At 45.3% G+C, this 21400-nt stretch overlaps 1 protein-coding gene across 1 annotated transcript in view; it reads right to left on the minus strand.

Moving 5' to 3' along the window:
- Positions 1–21400, minus strand: part of med13a (mediator complex subunit 13a) — an 84004-nt gene that overhangs the window by 20380 nt on the left and 42224 nt on the right. The window contains exons 4-11 of the mRNA XM_084074923.1: positions 16493–16638; positions 12235–12438; positions 11255–11458; positions 9421–9583; positions 8946–9056; positions 4678–5466; positions 2903–3119; positions 131–161 (exon numbers count right to left, since the gene is read on the minus strand). Of these exons, the coding sequence (XP_083931049.1) occupies positions 131–161; positions 2903–3119; positions 4678–5466; positions 8946–9056; positions 9421–9583; positions 11255–11458; positions 12235–12438; positions 16493–16638 (1865 nt within the window). The remainder of the gene's footprint in view (positions 1–130; positions 162–2902; positions 3120–4677; positions 5467–8945; positions 9057–9420; positions 9584–11254; positions 11459–12234; positions 12439–16492; positions 16639–21400) is intronic.

The raw sequence follows: 21400 nt of genomic DNA on the forward strand, positions 1-21400 counted from the left end.
GCGCGTGTGCATGTGTGTGTGTGTGTGTGTGTGTGTGTGTGTGTGTGTGTGTGTGCGCTTGTAAGACACAACAGCCCTGCCACATAGCAAGCCAAAGGGTCAGGTTGTAGAAATAAAAGAGCAGTCTTACCGTCTGATGGACCGGCTGCTCCGTCTTCTCCCTGTGTGAGAAAGGTACAATTAAATGAAACAGAGGGAACAGATTCACTCATTGTACAGCAATGGCAAAAAGTGAATTTCTGCCAGACCAGTATCTAACAATTTTTGATCAAACTCATAGACTGGAGTCTGGGGGGAGGGGGGGGGGGGGGGGTAGCGCTCACGGGTCAAACTTAATCTAAAACGAATGAAGAAATAAAGCTTGTGCTACCTGAGACCAACGGGACATCTGCCAAACTAACAGGCAGACCCCATTCTGAAGCCAGTCAAATTACACAGGAGCCTGGGGACCACTCTCTCTCCAAGGACAGTGCTTTTTTTTTTCTTTGGGAGGGGGGGGGGCTCTGCTGTGGAAAATTAGATTTCCAGCGTGCGTCGGAGAGAAAAATCACGATCTGAAAAATGGCCTCTAATGCTACCGCCCAGATGTCAATATGAGGATATCAGGGGAGGGCTCTTACTCCAACTGTGAGTGTGTTCCTGCGATGGGGCCTAGTGTGTAGTACGCTGTGTGCTGTGCACCACTTACAGCCAGGGAATGGGAATGCTATGTTCTAGCCATTGATTGCAATATACGCTTCAGGGCTTTTCTTTGTGTAACAGGAATGGGGGGAGTGTGTGTGTGTGTGTATGTGTGTGTGGGGGGGTTAATCTTCTTCTCTTGAAGGACCAATACGCAACACAAAATACACACAAAGGCCAGGCCAGGCCATAAAAACATACTATAGGTGCTAATGATGTCTCAACCCCTATCAATAGCACGGCTTTAAGTGGAAAACTGGATGGATGGATGTGCGTGCGTGCGTGTGTGTGTGTGCGCGCGCACGTGTGTGTGTGTGTGTGTGAATATTCCAGCTTTGCATTACTGCCTGTAGTCTATTATTCTATTCCAATGCTCCACTGAGGCACAAGGTGACGACATCGGCACGACGATTGATTGATTGATTGATTTTATTTAAAGGATAAAGGAGACTAAGAACACTTCATTCCAACATGGTCCCTGGCTGACTTTAGAGAACGGTCCACAGCGGGAGATTTAACTTCACATTTTTATTTTAACTCTTGCAATGTCATTACTTAGAAATGAAATTGACATGGTATTTATTATGGTCCATTCACATACATTCAGCTGACATATTGGCCGGAAACCTTGTGTGTCCAAAATTAGAGTTCGACTGATGCCAGATTGTTGGTGCAAAATCTTCTAATTAATTTGAAAAAATTCTATTCAATTTATTGAAGAGAACTTTATCTTAATTAACCACTTAAGTGCTATTCAAAATGTAAAAAAAAAATGTTGATCAAAAGCTCTGCTATTGTACATCTGCTATTTAAAAAAAAATAATCAAAACCTTTCAAATTTTTCGGCTATAATAGCGTGTTTAAAAAACATGGCTGCATAAATTCTACAGATGTCTACATAATGTCAGATACAGTATATCGGCAAAACGAATATATTGGTTGGGCTCAATAAAAAACATGACTTTTCAGGAAAATAAACTGTGACATCGAAAAACATAAACATGACATAGAAGGAATCATCCGGGGCTATTGAGGTGAGCTGACACACACAGGAATGGCTGATTAAAAACATATGAGTGAAAAACTGTTTTGTGGCAAATTAAGCTTGTCTGAAGTGACAGGGTGAGACAGCACGCTCACGCGCGCACGTACACACCGCGCGTACGTACACACCGCACGCACACACACACACACACACACACACACACACACACACACACACACACACACACACACACACACACACACACACACACACACACACACACACACACACACACACACACACACACACACACACACACACACACACACACACACAATCCACCAGCTGACGGGGTTCACCACATATACACTGGCCCCTGGGAGTACATGCAGTATGAGTCTACTCTCTTCACCCTTAAATTCCAGCACACAACAAAGGGATGAAAGCTACCCTAAGGGGTGGGAGGGTTGATTTTGGGGGGTGGTTGAAGTGGAGAGTGCTCTTTGAGCTTAATGGTTCAGTAAGCCAGGTTTGTTTCTCGGTATTGAATCCGAGCCTCTGTGAAGGTTTCTGCAAACATGAAGCCAGATTGAGCGCACAGTGGCACACAAACTCGCACTCACGTTCTTCTTCCAAATGCTGAGGGCGATCCACAGCTAACAGGTGGCCTGGCCTGGAAACGGAGCCAGTGCTCACACAACAGCCCCACAGGCAGAGCAGAGCGGAGCGGGGGGGAGGAGGGAGGGAGAGAGAGTCCAGGTCCAAGAGGAAAAACAAAACAACTTGGAGGAAATTAGAGGGGCTAACTATGTGGTCATCCCTTGGGCTCCGCTAACAATGGCAGCTAGGGGGGCTAAGTTTCCTGTTCAGTTAGCATTTACGCAGAGAGAGTGTGGAAAGCAGTCGCCCTGTTATTTTTAGCAAAGTATTTTGCCAAACACACCGGCATATGGCCTATATTCTACTTCCCCCCATTCCCTGGGTCCTAATAATGAGGCCCCATCACCCTTCCCCCCCCCCCTCCTCCTTCCACACAGTGTGGGAGGAGCAGGGTACTGAAGGACAGGTCAAGTGTGAGGCACTTCATTTGACGGCTTCATTATCCTCCTGGTTGATTGACAATGAGCAAGCAGCTAGTGATTGGCGTGTGTCCAGCTCAAGGGCGCTTCAGCAGGAACATGGGCAAGGCTGTAACGGGAATCAAACCTGCAGCCCTCAGGCACGGTAGCCACTTACTTTGTGTTTCTTGCCAGGCTCACGTTCACCGCCTGCCTTGTCCTTCTTGTTGGAAAAGGTGAACTTGACGTCCCCTTCCTCGAAGGCGTAGGGGTCCACCTCCGGCTCGTGGTCGCCGTCCACAATGGCAGCGGCCAGGTACTGGTTCTGTCGAGCCCGGTACATCTGAACACGCTCCTCTGACACCTTCAGAGGCCACTTGGTTGTAGACATCAGTCTGTTGATAAGACAGAGAAGTGATGAGGATTGTATGATATTGTGCACGTGATTGTCAAAGAGCTGCTGGTTGTGTGGCACACACAGCTGTTTTTACACCACTATCGCCCTTTTTAAGAGCCTGTTTATATTTGCAATCTGATTACTCAAGGTGCCTTTTAATGCTAGGTGATTGTGTCTAACCAGATAAAAATGTGTAAAGGCATTGTAGACGCATTGAAAAGCAGATTATAATCAGCTTTCTCAGACCACCTCTTCAATCTGATTTAAATCTGGATATAATGCATCTTTGTTGCGTTTTTACAACTAGATTTCAGAAAGCATTTTGACAACTCAACAGGCATTAATGCTTAGCGTAAACAGCGTCTCACACAAATAGCAGAGTGACTTTCAGTACTGGTTGGTCATACACCTCAGATAAACACATTCATAGTATGTGTGCAGTGTGGCTCATTAGAAACTGATGTAACTATGACTGTGACCTACTTGTTGCTCCTCACCACTACCATAGAGATGAAGGGGAGGGACGTCGAGTGAACACAGAAAACTACTGGCCGCTCTGTCGGAGCAGGGAGGGATTGACCCATCTTACGTTCCCCCTCTCTCTCTCCCTCTCACCCCTCTCCCCTCCTCTTCTTCCCACCCCTCCCCTCTCTCATTGTGCCTGGACAGCTCTGGTGTGAGGTGACAGTGCGCAGTTGCCTGGGCCAGAGATTAGTGACCATTCAAAGCCGTGGTCATGAGGATTACAGCACTCCAGAATAGTCCTGCCCAGCAGCCCGCCCCTCGGGATTGCACAACCCCAGCGTTAATTCCCACCGTTGCCGCCATTCAGCGGACTGTTAGCCAGTCGGGCCCGCTTCTCCACCCACTGGACAGGACAAGTCCCCCGGCCCCGCCATCCATGCATGCCTCACATAACACTTTGCTAGCACGATACAAAAGGGGGCTACCGCTTCTGTTTCAGTGCCAAATTCTAACTCATGATGCCTTCCAGGACGATAGCCACGCTCCCAACTGAGCCCATTCCAAAGTGCGCTCCCCAGTTAGCCAGAGGGCAGCATTTCCATCAATGGAGGGAGTTTAACACAGGTCATTACAACAACAGGGCAGAGGCATGTTTTCATCTACCCCTGCTCTTCCTCAACATCTCCCCCGTGGTCCAGTGCGTGCATGTGCATGAGAGCGCATGCATGCATGTGTACGCAGCGTGTTAGGGAATCAATGCGTACTGCTTGCCCTGCACATTAGTGACGTATGATGTCAAAAGGGCACATAGCGAGAGATTAACATGCTGTGTGTGTCTGTAGTGCTACACAGAACATTCTGAGGCTGGGGGAGTGAGGGGGGGATGAGGCGGGAGGTGTGTATGTGTGAGGGGGCTTTCGAGAGGTAGAGGGAAAGAGTGCCGGTTTTCCATCCCCACCCTTTCTCAGAATATTGGTATGTTCTTCAACAGATCCACACCGGTTGGACTAAAGCCTCTTCTGCATAATTTTCTACGCTCTCCAGAAGCCATGGAAACCAGTAGCTTGGCTGACTGACAGGATGTCACTCACTCTGTGATGGACACCAGGCCGTCCTGTCCCACCGCGGCCTCGTCCCTCAGCTTGTCCCCGGGCAGCAGCGGCGTGGGCAACTCTGCTTCTTTCCTCCGGGGAAGGTTGAAGAACCTCCAGGGAGCATGGGAGCTGTCCTCCTCCAAGTTGACCGCTGCCCCCACGTACACGGTGGGCTCCGGAGGCTCGGGGTAGGCGCCCAGCCCCGTATGATGATGATTATGGTGGTTGCTGTTGTTGTTCTGGTGGTGGTGGTGATGGGGGAAGTGCTGGGCCATGCCCTCAAGCCCCCCTCCGGGCTCGTCGCCGCCGCCCTTTGCCCCCACGAGGCAGGGCTCAGGGGGCGGCTGGTAGAAGTGCTGGCTGTTGGGGGTGGAGGGGTTCTTCATTCCCTCCCCTTGCTCCTCACCTCGCTCGCAAGGGTGGGGGCTGAGCGGGGGAGGTTGAGGCGAGCCGGACTGCTCCGACGGCCCCGTGCCGCCGCCTCCGCTGTGGAGCTGGGGGGGCTTGGAGATGGCTGATACGTCAGTGGAACGGATGCCGGTGAACCGGCCCCCGTCCTGTCCCCTCATGGTGAGCCTCTGGCCCGCTGCAGCCTCGTTCTCCATGGAGGCGTCATCGCTGGTCAGGCTGCGGTGATGGAAGGGCGTCTGGGGTCTCTTCTGCTGCTTGTCGCCCTTCTCAGGCTTCTCTCCCCCGGCCTTGTGCTTGGTGGGGGGCTGGGAGGGCTGTCCTGCAGACGGGGGTTGGCCTGGGGTGCTGCCTGACCGCTGCTTCACTGCTTTGTGTCTGTGTGCACAAGGGAAAAGACAAGAAGTGGAAATACGTCAGAGAATTGATCGATTTGTTGGCACACATTTAAAATGCGTGGATATACAGCATTATGGACATGTCCCATGATGGCACAGAGATGTCCTGAAGAGTCAACTGTTTTAAACATATATCAATTACATCGGACAATGGAAAATAAACACAAAAAAACAAACAAACAAACCCTTAAAGGAATAATGAAAGTCCTGTGTCAATAATAGATGTCATCTGGCTCTGCCATCTAGCAGCCATTCGGTTATGTACTGTACATTCCTCAGCTACTGTCTAACCTTGTTGCCTTACGAAGGCTGTGCTGTTCTGACTGGGTTCTACTCAGCCATACTGTGTCTTATCAAGGCTCTGTGCTTTAGGCTGACTGAGGGATCTAGATCTCACCATTATTGACTAGGGGTGTCTCATTTCACGATACGATACGATACACGATATTGGGCTCACGATATCGATACAATACGATATATGGCACTTTTTTATTATGAAAATATATGGGGGGGGAAAAAAACGTATGAAAATATATGGGAAACAAAATGCAAACAAATACCTCTGTTTTTGCATTATCATTATTGCAACAACAAAAAATAAAAAAAATAAAAAGCCAAAACGATACATAACATCACGAAAACGTATCGCGATATATCGCGGGACGATATATATCGGCACACCCCTACTAACTGACAGACAGACAGACAGACAGACAGACAGACAGACAGACAGACAGACAGATTCCATGCTTCCCAGTAAACCAACTACACCTCTGCAGCTGCTGCTGTTGCCGTACCACTATCCACACCCTACCTTTAGGTTAGTGGAAAAACACTTATTTCTGAGTAATGCCATGACTAGGCCATCTGAGTTCAAGAGCTAGTAGACAAGTGTTTCATTATGAAAAAACCCTGAGAACAGCCCCGTCCCCGTCCCCCCACCTGCCCACACACTCACACACATGTGGCATTGACCTTGACAATGCATTCATGTTGATCTAGAACACCTGGAAAGTGTCCTTATCCTTCCTCCTAAGGAAGGAAGCCTCCTCAAAGTGCTGTGAGGAGGCGTCTGCTCCTCCTGTCTGTCTACGTTTGTGTTCTCAATGTGTGTATGCGTGTCAGCAGTACTGGCTGCTTGTTAGCTGGAGCGCGCCAATACCAGAACAGTGATGTCTGTATTTATTTTGAACAGCCTTCACTCCCTGACAGCAATCAGTGATTCCTAAGTCTATATATGTCTGGGCGACCACTGAGAGGACTAGAAGGTGGTACAGGGCTATTCTAATCTCCTTTAATGGATATTTGTGTACAGACAACTACATGGCAGGATAAACACATTCACAGACACAGACACACAGACACACAGACACACACACACACACACACACACACACACACACACACACACACACACACACACACACACACACACACACACACACACACACACACACACACACACACACACACACACACACACACACACACACACACACACACACACACAGACGCCAAGCCAATGGGAAATTAAAACTTGGTGGCTGCCCAGGGATTCCCTTTTCAATGTCACCTAAAGAGCTGGGCAGCCTCCAACAAATTAACATGCTCCATATAAGTGGCCCAGTCTGCCCTGGGCCAGCCATGTCTACTTGTCTGCATTGGGTGGAAAGGTAGCCTTGTACCAGAAATTCCCCAATGGAGGTCTAACCATGCCTAGTCCAACTTAATAATACCTGGTTCTGGAATTGACTATGTTCAGTCAATTAATTTGTAGCCCCTTTTTAGGAGTCAGCACAAGAATGGAGGTCCCTAAAGCTCCCAGATTAGATTGAGTATTTGGCATGGACAACATTGGCCTACAAACTGAGTTTTTTGCTACTGTGACAGGGCAGTGTAATACGTTTTAGTTCAAACAAAAGGATTTTATTAAAAAGTTAAAGCTCTATTTTCTGAAAGTAATCATTGCTATAGAGTGTTCAGTAACAGTGGCCTCTCCGTCTCTAAAGCTCTTTAGTAAACAGAAAATACATTTTCGGGTGGGGGGGGGCATTTATCATCTTCAATTTTATAGTGTTCCAGTTACAATTTTGTTTCCTAATTGTTTGGTTTCATCACTTCTTAATTCACTTGTTTATCCTGTATTCTGCATAACTTCTCTCTCCGGATTGAATGAAATTGGTATGCTGATGACCTGAAAATGTAAGTATTGTCTGTTAACTAAAGAACTGGAGAGACAGGGAGACCACTGTTTCCAACCAAAGACCCTATAGCAATGATTACTATGGGAATATAGAGCAATTGAACACTTATTTTAACAAAAGAATATCACTTACAGCACCTTTAATAAAGAAAATCCGAGTTCTGGTACAAGACCCAGGCAAACCCATTCAACCATAACAACACATGCACGTATCTCCAGCTGACAAACACACGCCCGCATGTACACAGTAACATGCAGCCTCGGGGTGCAAGGTGTCAGGCAGTAAATAATGTGCCAGAGTATTTGGGTGAGTGTGTGATTGTGAGCACAGACAGACAGCAGAGTGGGTTTGTGCTGACTATAGCCTTTCCCTTTCTGAGCTCCACGGTCGTATAGTAAGAGTGGAACTGTTACTATACGACTGCGCCTGTCTCCATCCTAGGAGATGAGAAGGCAAGGCGACAACTACACCAGCACATATTAGCCCACTCCCACACGCCACTGGCTCATTTGTCAGCATTAGGCCCGTGTAGACCCGTACGATCTCCTTTTAGCGTAGCTGTGTCCCTAAAGTGTCCCATCGGAGGTCAAACTATTCTTTCTCTCTCGCATTATTCCCATCAGTGTGGGGGAATAAAATGTTTGCCTTCCAGAAACACACACAAGCGAGGGGTTTTCAATCCCCGGCATGGCTGTCACTTAGTCAAGATAGTGATGAATTGAAGAATATGAAGAATAATATCCTTGTCGCAACTCCAGGGCAATGGGGTTGCAGACATCATTTTTGCTGAGCCAAAAGCTCCAGAGCCCTGTCTGAGCTGTGCGAACATCTGTGCAACATCTTTTAACCCATTCAATCCGGGGATGCAACTCTGTCATTTTAAGATTTATTTGGCTTTTCAAAAATAGCAGATATACAAGCTGCGCGGCATGAGCTTGTAGATCTACTATTTTTGAAATATTGTGAAACTTTTTGCTAAAATATTTTGTTCCAGGGACCTCCAGAAGCAAAGATTTGAGTTACAAATGTTCGCTTAAAAAATATATATTCAAAGATTTTTCAGAAAATAGCAGATCTATAAGCTCATAGCACGGCACGCGGTTTGAGCTTGTATATCGGCTATTTTTGAATAGCCTAAGAAATCTAAAAATGACACACAGATGCGTTCCCGGTCTTAATGGGTTAAACATCACTGAGGGTACGAGCGCGTCCGTCCGCGCTAATCAACTCCAGGCCGTGACGTCATGCCGCTCACCTGGAGCAGTTGCAGCTCGACCTCTGCGAATTCTCCACAAAATCCCAGGATCCTAGTCTTTCACTCAGCTCCTCGTCACAGGTACCGTTGGTCGTCGCTGAGAACTTGCGTCTGAGGAGAGAAAAGCAACGTCAGAAGAAGCACTTTGCAAACAGCAGTTTTAAGCCACTGCTAGTTTTTGTAATTTTTTGGTAAGCCCTATTTTATACTTTGTCTTGCGCAGTGAAAATAGCTGATAATACAAGCTCACAATGTGTAGTGAGCTTGTAGATCTGCAAAAAAATAAAAATGAATACACCTTTGCCCAAAAAATAGGGACACCAGGTGGAAAGTGGTTATGTGTGTGTGTGTGTGTGTGTGTGTGTGTGTGTGTGTGTGTGTGTGTGTGTGTGTGTGTGTGTGTGTGTGTGTGTGTGTGTGTGTGTGTGTGCGTGTGCGTGTGCGTGTGTGCGTGTTTGGGTGTGTGCAACATTACTTGTTCTGGGCTCGGTTGATATTGCATTCCTGCCAGACCCGCTCCACCATCTGGCTGGCTAGCCTCCGTGGGATCTTGCCCCCATGGTGGCTGGTGCTGTCTGCGCTGAAGCCATCCGCTGATGAAGACAGCCTCACCCACTTCTGGGCCGAGTGGGAATCCACTGGTGGAGGGAGGGCGGAGTGTGTGGTTAGTGGGCAGCTTGGCAACATTGCAAATATAATTATATCAGCTCAACATCTTATGAAAACAACGTCTAAAAACAAATCAGCTCAGTTATTTTCACACACAAAATGTGCTGATTACGTACAGAATTTTGCCATGGTCCTTGACATCAATACATAATGTAAACATGAGCTGCTGATGTGCACAAAGTTATGTTATCAATTATAGTTATGTTTTGCTGTAAATGTCTGATCTCATATTACAGAAGACAACATAGTACATGTAAAAAAAAGAAATTGTTTAAGGCTGGCCCTAATATTCGGATGCTCGTACGAGAAGTGCATCCCATGTTTATCTGCTGCTGGCTGCTTGTGGGTGTTTTGGCTAGTGTTGTGTGGGAGTGACTGTCTGGGCTTGTTGTTCCCTTTGGCTAAACGGACATAGAAATCTTTATAAATGCTTCACCTCAATGAACAAAACTGCTTCATAAAAACATTGTTGGCGTAACTAGCATAGCAGAATTTGTTTTTCTACATGCATAGATCATCAACAATAAATAGTCTACACAGTATGTAGTTTTCACATTCAATTGTAGAGACAATACCTCACTGCAGTGTATAGTTAATATGTGTGTGCATTTTTGTACACATGTGAATCTCTCACACCAACATTGTTCTTGTGAAGCAGTTTATAGGTGAATTGTTTAGGCAATTACCCAGTAATAACAACACAACTCAAGAAAGAAATTGGTGTAACTAAGAGGATTATCTTTCTTAATAGATCATCAACTGCAAAGCAACTTTCTCAAGCTGGCATTTCCTGGTTTTACACAGAAAATAGGACAAATTCATGTTTTGTCGATGTGAGAATCTCACCACAAAGAGCCTTGATTTGATTTATTGACGAATTCATTTAGAACAACAATTCGGATATTCGCTTGGAGTATGTGCAGAATATCTGAAGCCTGGAAAAAAGGTATTCTAGACAGCCCTAAATTGGCTTTTTTAAATGCAAAACAAAGAAATATAATTAGAAAAGGAAAATTAATAGAAAATCGACTGCAAATAATAATCAGAGACACATTAAGTTGTCACCAACAATTCTACAAACAGGCTGTGGAACATGTAATTGTTTTTAAACTTCACGTTGAGCACACCAGTTAGGCCTGTCACAATTTTTACATAATAACCTGATTGCAATTATTTGAGATAATTGAAATGATTTTGCATAATCGTCATAATAATCGTTTCCATGTTGGAAAATGTTCATACAGTTAGAAAAACTGTGGAAATAGCAGATCTACAAGCTCACAATGGCCCACCATGTGACGCATTGTGAGCTTGTAGATCTGCTATTTCCATTATTCAAAAAAAAAAGTGAAAGTATAAAATTATCAAAATGGCTTATTTTGACCATAGTACATTGTTTATTTTGATTATTGGTATTATTGTCGGTCAATTCTTTGTATATTGAAGTTATTTGTCATATCTGCCCAGTGCAATTGTGGTTAACAAAGCCTAAAAAAGGCAAACAGAAATAAAATTTGCATTTATATTTTCCAATGTCCAAACGCCAAAAAACAACAATTCCATCATCAATCGCATTTATTTGTATGACAATGAATCATCTAAATAGCATTTCATGATGGTTGACAGCCCTACATACATACCGGTGGTACCTGTCTGCGCCTCCTCAGGCGAGGTGGGAGGAGTGAGGGTGACGGAGGAGATGGCGGGCTCTCGCTGGGAAACAGGCACTTGGTGGCCACCCGAGTAGACAGCGGTGCAGTGGGAGGACCCCGAGGGGGCCACGGCGGGGATGTCGGACTGAGGCACCAGTACCAGACAGGCTGGGTAAACCATCCGCACACCACCTGGAGATTAGCAGCAGTGGGGGAAGTAGCTAAGTACATTTACTCGAGTACTGTGCTTTAATCCATTAAGACCGGGAACGCATCTGTGTCATTTTTAGTTTTTTATTTCTTTGGCATAAAATCGCGAAGATTTGTGCAAATCTTTATATATATATTTTTTGAAGCGAACATTTGTAACTCAAATCTTTGCTTCTGGAGGATCTTGGAACAAAATATTTTACAAATTTAAAAACATATATTTCAAAGATTTGCAAACATTTTCCCGATTTTTCAGAAATAGCCAAAGTATAAAATAAGGGTCAAAGTGGTTAAAATCTAAAATGACAGATGCTTTCCCGGTCTTAATGGGTTAAGTAAAATTTTGAGGTACTTTTACTTTAATGGTAGTATTGCCATTTTCTTCTACTACACTACATCTCAGAAACAAATATTGTACTATTTACGCCACTACAATAATTTATTATTTAGTCACTAGTTACTTTGCAGGTTTACATTATTATTACAAAACATACATTAGCCGCTTATGCCCTATATACTTTGGCTATTCAAAAATAGCCGATCTATAAGCTCATAACGCGTTGTGAGATTGTTTTTGAAAAATGTGAGCAAAAAAATGTATACAGGATTTTGACTTAACAGAGTAACAGAGTATTTCTACATAGCGGTATTGCAACTTTCGGTACTTCTTCCACCACTGAAAATAACAATCCATCACAGGTGAGTCAGAGCATGTTCAGAGAAGGCAGAGTATTGGCTGACCAGCGTGCCCTCCTTACCGACGAGGACCTCCACGGAGGCCAGCGAGTCGTCCTCCCAGTCCATGTCCTCCGCCTTGTCCTCCGGTGGCACGCCCTCCTTGGCGCGGGGGCTGATGGGATAGAACTGGTTCCACTCCTCGATCAGCTTCTGGGTGGGAGGGTCCGACAGCTTGAACGACTGGCCGGTCAGGGTGCCGTTCAGGCCGAATGGACTCAGGATCACTGGTCGGAGGAGAAATATAGAGGGGAAAGGAAGTGGGGACGGGATGGGATGAAGACGGAGGAGAGAAAGCCGCTCAGCATCGGTTCATTTTCAAATCTTAGGGAGGTGGCACAATCAAAAAGCAATCCAGTATCACTCCCACCCCGATCCCCCTTCCTCATCCCTGCGCTCCCAGCCAAATCAGCGGCAGCGGTCTGACCTTTTCTGCTGCCACTGGACCCAGTCTGTCCCGCGCGGCTCGCCAAATACTTACAGAGCAATACAGACGCCAATTATTGGCAAGCGGCGGCCTCTGAGAGCCCATAAACACAGCCTTATAAAAGGGCCACTCCATGGCTAACACACTCCACTGCACAGCCGTGCGGGAGTCATCCACAGAGCTGTTCAGTCTGCCTATAGAACGCTCTTATATCAAAACACACAACATGCATAATGCATGTGCCCCATGGAGGCATTAGCACATCAGTTCATGTATGTGTGTATACAATATACTGTATACAGTATGTATATAATATGTATGTATACCGGTATATACAGTGTACAGAAACACACACACACACACACACACACACACCCTGTCTCTTTGCACATCTGGAAAACTCATTACAGTCCCTCACACCCAAACCCACATGCCCACGCACGCACTCACGCACGGGCATGCATGCATGCGCGCACGCGCACACACACACACACGCACACACACACACACACACACACACACACACACACACACACACACACACACACACACACTCACACACACACAGAGCTTGTTGTGTGGAAGGGGGGTGAATATAAATGGCGGAGAGAGGAGAGTGGCTGGGTGGGTGTGCGAGTGACCATTTGTTAATGTCCCTCTCCGCTCAGCTCTTCCAGTGTGTGTCATTACTAGACTGGATGGCCTCTGTCCCCGAGTATCGATCCTGTGGCTGGGCCAGAGCACAGCTTCCAGGATGGAGGGAGACAAGAGAGAGGAAAAAGAAGAGGCGAGAGAGAAAAAGAAAAAAGAAGAAAAAAAGACGAGATACATTAGCAGTCTTCCAGTGGAGACGGCCCGGGGATGAGGCATCATCCGATGAAGCTGACCTGCAGGCGCTGGGCATCATCATTCACATCCCTCCGACATTTCAAAGGAACCAGTCAGGAATTTTGAGGCTCAGTATGATCAGGAAGTGCGCGAGAGATACCCAATATACTATATGGTGGCCATGATATGCTGAAGACCTTTTAGTGGAAAGGGGATGAAGGCAGAGGGAGTTCCTTAAAATAGACCCTTGTCTATTGTCTGCAATAGTTCATTGAATAAATCAATTATCAGAAATCACCAAATTGAAAAAAAAATACAAAATATATTTGTAGATAGAAAATCAAGGTTTATCCAAATAAAATAAAACATGCTTCTTTATTATTTGATTTATCGAAAATGTAATGGCTAGAATAATTTGATGAATTAAGAAAATAATCGATAGTTGCCGGTATAGTGATCAAAGGTTAGGAACTAAAAGAGAAAAGGAGGTTCTCTACAGAAGCAATGCAGTTTGATGTGTAAACCAAAACACTCAGTGGTAAAAGCATAAAATATACGCCTTGCACCACTTGTGGGCCAGGATATAATTCATACCATCAAGCTGGATACTGAACGCCTCTAAGCGTAATACCTCACTATGAAACATCCACTGGGCTCAGCACAGAATGGATTGACTGCCAAGTGAGAAGTAACTGCCATTTAACAATAACAACAACAACAGAACTAGGGTCATTTACATTACATGGAGGGGAGTGCGGGCTGCAGCACACAACATAGTATCAAGCTTTGGCTGATCACATTAGGTTTAATTAAATTCAAGCTCACTTCCGCCCTCCCCCACATGAGCTTTTTTTGCAGCAAGTGCACACACCATATAACCCCCAGGCCTGTGTGCTTGTAGTTGGGCGAGCGAGATCAAATACGGCACAAATTATGGAAACGGTTCGCTCGTTTTCCTCCCCCTCCGCACACCCATCCCACCCCTGCCGACACCCGTTCATCCTCCTCTTTCTCTCCGAGGCTCCATCTCTTCTCTGGCTCCCCCGAAGACATGTCAAATGTGTTCAGATCAGTGTAATGGGCTGGGAGTTCATTACGTTCTCTCTCTGCGCCCTTTTATGAGGTCACATCCTGGAGAAGGGCTTGCTTGCTGCCTGCCGGAGGAGCGCTCTGCCGCACGGTAAACCAAGCTTGGCAGAGGTGACGAGGAGGGGGGGGAGAGCGGTGCGGGGGTGGAAGAGATGGAGCTGGATGAAAGTCAGCCCTTCCTTGTGCCGCTACGCTTGGCCAAGCTAGAGAGGAGATGAAAGATTTGAACGGTGAAAACACGCACCTGTCTCCATGCGTAGCTCGGTGGATGCAACAAGGAGAAAAAACACAGCTGATGCCTGAAGCATACGCATTGTGTGTGGGGTGCCTTTGCTGTTCATTAGGTCACGTGCATCACTGATACAATGGTTCAAAAAACATTTAGCGTGCCGTGAACCATGACTGCGGTTTACTGAACTACCGGATCACGATGCGTTGTTTCAGGCAGCCACTAGCCAAGTGACTAAGGAGCCATGCTATCGACCCGTGGTGACAAATCTCATCCTCAGTGGAGTAGAGAGTCATTAAACTGCAATGAAGGTTTTTCTTTTTTTTTAAAGCTGCAATGAAGGTTTTTCTTTTTTTTTTTAAACCAGCACTAGTCTTTAACTAGAAGTGATATTATTAGCTTCCCCTCCAGAGGGAGAGACACTCTCCCCAACTGATCACTGTTGTAGGGAGTCAAACGCATCACACTGCTGTTGAGAGACGGTGCACAGAACACACCGTAATGGAGTCGGGGAAGCTAAGAGAGACAGAGAGAGACATATTTAGAGGTCAAACAGCCACCAGGCTTGTGAGGCGGGCGCTGATGTCATCCCAGCAGTAGTCGCCAAGATAAATGAGCTCAAAACACACAGAGAAGGCTAGACTTCTCATGGTGAAGAAGGCTGGGGAGTCCTTGACTTCAAACAGAATCCAAGTAGTTAAAGAGCACACTTACAAGCTAGCCTACGTAGGTGTTGTGAATATCTGCCACTTGCTAATGGTGAAATAGCGCATTAGCATGTTTTTAATCTGTGCCAAGTCCATGGCAATATCTGTCCCATCATGTAAGTGAGCGTAATGTGCTTAATGATGGTGATGCCGCTATGAAAACACAGAGGAAGTGATAAAAGGATAATTACAGCCATCAGATAATTTTAATAGCCATCTTATTATCATTTACTGTCACTTAATGAGAATATTATGGTGTCATTTCCCCCCCCTTTTTAACTCTCATCTCCTCACCATAATTCATCACATTAACATATCTTTGTATACACATTACCCCTCCCTACTACCTTGGTAACAACACAAACACACACGTGCACACAAACACCGACACATACACAAGTAGCACAACCTCACTTAGAGCTATCTGTCAAAATATCCCAACATTGCACAGTAGGGGGGTTACAGAAATGCTTTACGATACATTACTTAATTACTTTGAGAAGCTTTGAGAAGCTCAGGGGGGCTTTTGCTCGCTTATTTAAGTCAACAAAGCCAGAGTCTTTACTTTCAGAAGATTACCCGGTACCACCATTTAAAATGCTATCCCACTGTAATGCACAACGCTGCTTACTTCCGCACTCTCACAATTCAGCACCGATATCTATCTGTATATTTCGGTATAATATGTCCATCGTATTGGAGCACATGCACACACACACACACACACACGCGCATGCACGCACGAACGAACGAACGCACACGCGAGCACACACACACGGGCGCACACACGGGCGCACGCACACACACACACACACGTACACGCACGCACACGCACACACACACACACACACACACACACACACACACACACACACACACAGAGTCAGTGGTACTTATCTAAATGTTGTTTGCAAACATCCTACTGGGGATACTAGCAACATTAGCATTGGCTCTTTGTTTCTGTACAGTTCCAATCATCCAATGAGGCCGGTCGCTGGTACCTTGGAAAGGGCTGGAGGCCTGCTGAGCCAGGGTGAGATGCTCCTCTGTCAGGTGGTAGACAGGCTGGTGCTGGTTGATCTCCACGCTGGTGCACACGTTACTCTCACCGTGCAAGAAGAAGGTGAAGGCACACGAGAGGTGCTCGCTGTTGGAGGGAGAGACAGACAGAGAGGAGAGAGGGAGGTAAGGATTAGGGTTGTTGGGGTGTCTGGTGTTACCAGTGTTACACGTTGTGCAGGCACACACATATTATGATACTTGCCCACCGATAACACTGTTACATTTTTTTTTATTAATATTTTAATTCAAAAATAATATTTTTCTCTTTTATAAAACCCATTTAGTTCATATTCCTGTGGCAACCATGTTCTTGTAGACGTGATATCATACTTGGATGGATGGGCGGCGGTACAATTATTATTATTATGTGAAAATGATCTGTTCTGCCTCTGTCTCCGTCTGCATCTACAGTGGACTGCAGTGCTCACAGCACAAGCGAGTCACAGCGGTGTCATATTTCACTTAGCGCGGTAGGAGTAGGGGGAGAAAGAAGGCTCTAGTCTAAAGTTGACTTGACAACAGCTTAATTGAACTCGGTACGAACTTATACCATTAGAGTATCCATCTACTTAACAACAACCTGTAGGCTGTAGGCTCTTGCTACTTCCTTCGTGTTTTCCTGTTTGTTTGTGTCTGGCTCAATGCTAGGCAGGCGCGTCAAGTAGGACACCTCATGGTTGACGACGTTAATTAAGTTATTTAACCCATTAAGACCTGAGGCCACTTCTAAAAATGTTCAAAGTCCCAAAAGTTTTTCGGAAAAGAATATAAAACATTTTTTTTCACAATTTTTCAAAAATAGCAGATCTACAAGCTCATAGCGCGGCACTCGGTGCCGCGCTATGAGCTTGTATATCTGCTATTTTTGAATAGCCAAAGACATCTAAAGTGACACAGAAGCGTTCCAGGTATCAATGGATTAAAGCAGAGGAGCACCAGCACCACATTGATGGACGGCGCACAATGAATGAATGGATGTAATTAAAGTAGGCTATGTGCGTGCGCATCCGGTGTTATCGGTATTACCGGTGTTGACTTGCATTTATTAATTTGTAGGAAAATCTCCACACAGCGGCAACTCTCCACACAGCGGCACTTTAAATTGCACCTGGGAACAGGGTTGATGTCTCTGATGAATAATCCAACACAGCGGAGGTGGCGAAGTGACCGACCACGGATCAGAGAATGACCCAGACTGTTTTCCCCTACCCAGTTTCCAGGAATGCAAACTGGGGTAGGGCTAAAAAAGGTGTCAAGATTTGCAGTGCCGAAAAAAAGATTTTGGGCGCCCAAAAACAGGCTTGACAGTTGCTGCTCAGTACTGCTCATATTTTACTCAGTGATTCGTCTATATCAATAGAACATTTTTTGCAGAATTTGTATTTTTCTGGCCATGGTCATGGTAATAGATGGAGACCAGAGGATCTGGGTGGGATAGGACTGGTAGTAGTCGAAAGAGAGAAGAAAGAAGAGGAAAGAAAGAACCACGTGGCTTTCACACTGTGTTTGCATGTTTAGTTTAGTTTAGTTAGTTTACAATGTAGGTTACATAATGCATGATTCTCAAACAAAGAGAAAAGGTACTTTGTAGTTTGTACCAGATTTAGCTACTAGCTATTTTCCATCTGTGTGTGGCAGACTGACAGGGAAAATGACACAGAGAAGTGACGAAAGCTACACCCTAGCATTTCAGGTAACACGAAGCAGTGCCAGAGACATTTCGTACTACTTCGCGCGCAGCACATTGTCAGAGAATTGCTGGATTCCTCGTTGACTGGCTATAAAGAAATCTGTGACAGGAAATCAAAACAAAAATGTTATCTTGTTGACAATGTTTTTTTTTATGGAAAACCGCTCGATTTAGTTTTTTTAAACCCCACACAGAGTGCCTACTGGCACACACACATACACAGAGAGAGAGTGAGAGAGACACAGAGAGAGCGAGCGAGAGCAAGAGACACGCAGTTTAATGAGGCTGCTTTCAGGTGCACGTTAGGTTAATCGGATGGTAATTTTCACAGAGTAAGAAAGTATATCACACAGCTTGTGTGCATTTAATTCATGTGCTTTTTGGTTGTTTTCTCCAAGTAAGGGAGTGGCCAGCCCCAGAATAGGGCAGATTCCGAGAGTGAGTGAGTTAGAAGCTGAGAGGAAACATTATGAGAAACTCATTAGGCCACAAAATCACAACTTCTATCGAGTCATTTCCACTGTACTAGCACATTTTAGGTTTTTAACAAAGGTCCAAGTAGTGATTACGGTACAACTCAGCCAATTTGTGTTGCACCCAGATTTGACATTTTCCAGACTTGATCAAGTGGTACTTCCTGGTGGGAAGCTTGTGTAGACCGCACAGCCAACACCACATGAAAGCACTATGTTCCACTATCCTATATTACAATTGGCATGTTTCGTGCATGCGCGGCCCTGTGCGGTCTGTTGTCTGAGTGAGTCAACTCCATGGAGTGAGAGTTGTTATCCGACAGTTGTCAGGTTTAGCGAGAGAAACAAGCAACCAGTCTATGAAAATTGGCTCCGGTGTTGCTAGCCCAAAGTCGCTTATAACAAGCGGACATGGCAACACTGCCAGGTTTAGCGAGAGAAACGTTTGTCCATATCTGTCACATCGGCAGTGGCACGTAGGTGTCGAACTCTATGCGGCACAAATTTCTAGTGTTTTACAATTCTTCTTCCAAGCTCTCATATCTGCTCTTCAGTTATGTGGCCGGTAGACACTTAAAAAGATCAGATATGATCACTTATAAGCACCAAGGAAATGTTCAGAGAGTGTATGCAACTGTGTCTCCATTCCAATTACTGTAAATGTAATACTTTCATTTAATTGGAGGGAAAAGTGCTTCATGCTTCATTTCCACATGACTAAATACAGCATATCTTAACAATCTTTTGAAAGACAAATTATTATGTAAACTAAGCTTTGCAGAACATTTACAGTGAAGCATCCAATCCAAGTATAAACAATGTCACTGGGATGAGGCTCGCTGCTAAACAAGCTCATAGGTGTGTTGTACAGCACCTCTGGACCTGTACTGAGTGAGTGTGTGTAAGGGGGGAAACCCTGGGATTCTATCAAGTAACTCTCTTCCACATACGCAAGCACTCGCACACAAGTTGACAAAACCACTTCTATGCTCAAAACAACGCTTGCCTGTAGAGAGAGGGATGAGTAAAACACTAGCCATTGTCTGGTCATTGTCCACCTGCTCTTTCCTCTAACAGCATCTCACACACACACACACACACACACACACACACACACACACACACACACACACACACACACACACACACACACACACACACACACACACACACACACACACACACACACACACACACACACACACAGAGCAATTGATGGATGACCAATTCAAAGTGGACGTGGTGAATTTGGGGGAGTGGATCAAACAGGAGAGGAGGGGAGGATTTGGTTAAGCAAATATCACTCAAGTCACTGCCTGGTGTCTCTCTCTACACCCCCCACGCCAATCCCTCCCATCTTTGTGTCACACCTACTGCTGCAGAGGATTAAATACAAAGAAAGAGAGCGCAGAGAGAGAGAAAGAGAGAGAGAGAGAGAGAGTAAAGGTGACTCTCCACCAAACAGACTACTTCAGACTATTTCAGACTGCAACAGACTACAACAGACTACAACAGACTGGCAGTCTGTTGGCAAAAGTTGGCATTTAGTTCAGCACAAACTGTCGGCCGATGTTAATGAGGACTCATTCTTACAGGCAACCAGGTCTAGGAAAACAAGCCCAAAAGAAGCAACTTAGGCTACATGAGCACTTTAAACTTATATGCATCAGCTATTTGGAAATAACAGATCGACAAGCTCGGCTATTTTCAAAAACTCTTGCAATAAAATGTGGAATATTTGGAATATTTTTTTAAACATTCCAACAACACAAATGTACAGAACATTTTCATGAAAAAATATTTGAGAACCACTGGTTTAAATAATAATGCATTTTTTTTTTAAACAAGCCTAAATAAGCAACTACACTTTAGAAACAAGCCCAAAAAAACGCAACCTGCAACTACCGATTTTTACAAGCAACTTTACAGAAAAAGAAGCCCAAAGTCACTTGTAATAAGCTGACATGGCAACACTGATTACAGGGGCTAGGGAAGGGGCAACAACCGTTTCTCTACTCGTGCTTTGATTTACTTCACTACCCCATGTCTATCGACGGCTCTACCGGTCGGGATGCGACCAAATGTTCTCAGTTGTTGGTCGAGGGTATCATAGAGGTCCTGATGTCGGGCCGATATATCGGCGCAGTGGAGAGTTGGCTTAAGATAGAGAGTGAGTTTCAATAAAATAACTTCGCTTCACGAAAAAAAAGGATGTGCTAGAAATGCTACGTATGCTAGTGATTTCCTATCATTGTGTAATATTCAGTCTGGCAGCTAATACATCTATAATTATATAACAAGAGAGTGAGAGACATCTTCACTCATGTTCTTGCTGCATCAACACCAGTAAACACCAAGCTCAATGTTGTTCTTGGTTGTTTTTTTGTCCTGAGTTAAGTTTGTCCTGAATTCATTCTCTGAGTTAAGCAGAGAATGAATCCATTCAAACAAATGCCTACTTGCTGATGGATTCAATCAGCAAAACGTTTCGGGAACAAGAAGATCTCAGAAGAATCAGGGTTACTGGAGGAGTTATAGGCGTACAACAGCACAGAAGTAGTGTGAACGAAAGACACTGAGAGGGGGGCAAGCAGACAGGTGAGCACATAACCTGGTTGTATACACAGAAACGGGAGGCGGGGGGATTGGCCCATATGTTTTCCGCATGTCTCCACCCCAGGAGA

This window comes from Gymnoscopelus microlampas, assembly GCF_963454915.1.
Source record: "Gymnoscopelus microlampas genome assembly, chromosome: 12".
Lineage (NCBI taxonomy): Eukaryota > Metazoa > Chordata > Actinopteri > Myctophiformes > Myctophidae > Gymnoscopelus > Gymnoscopelus microlampas.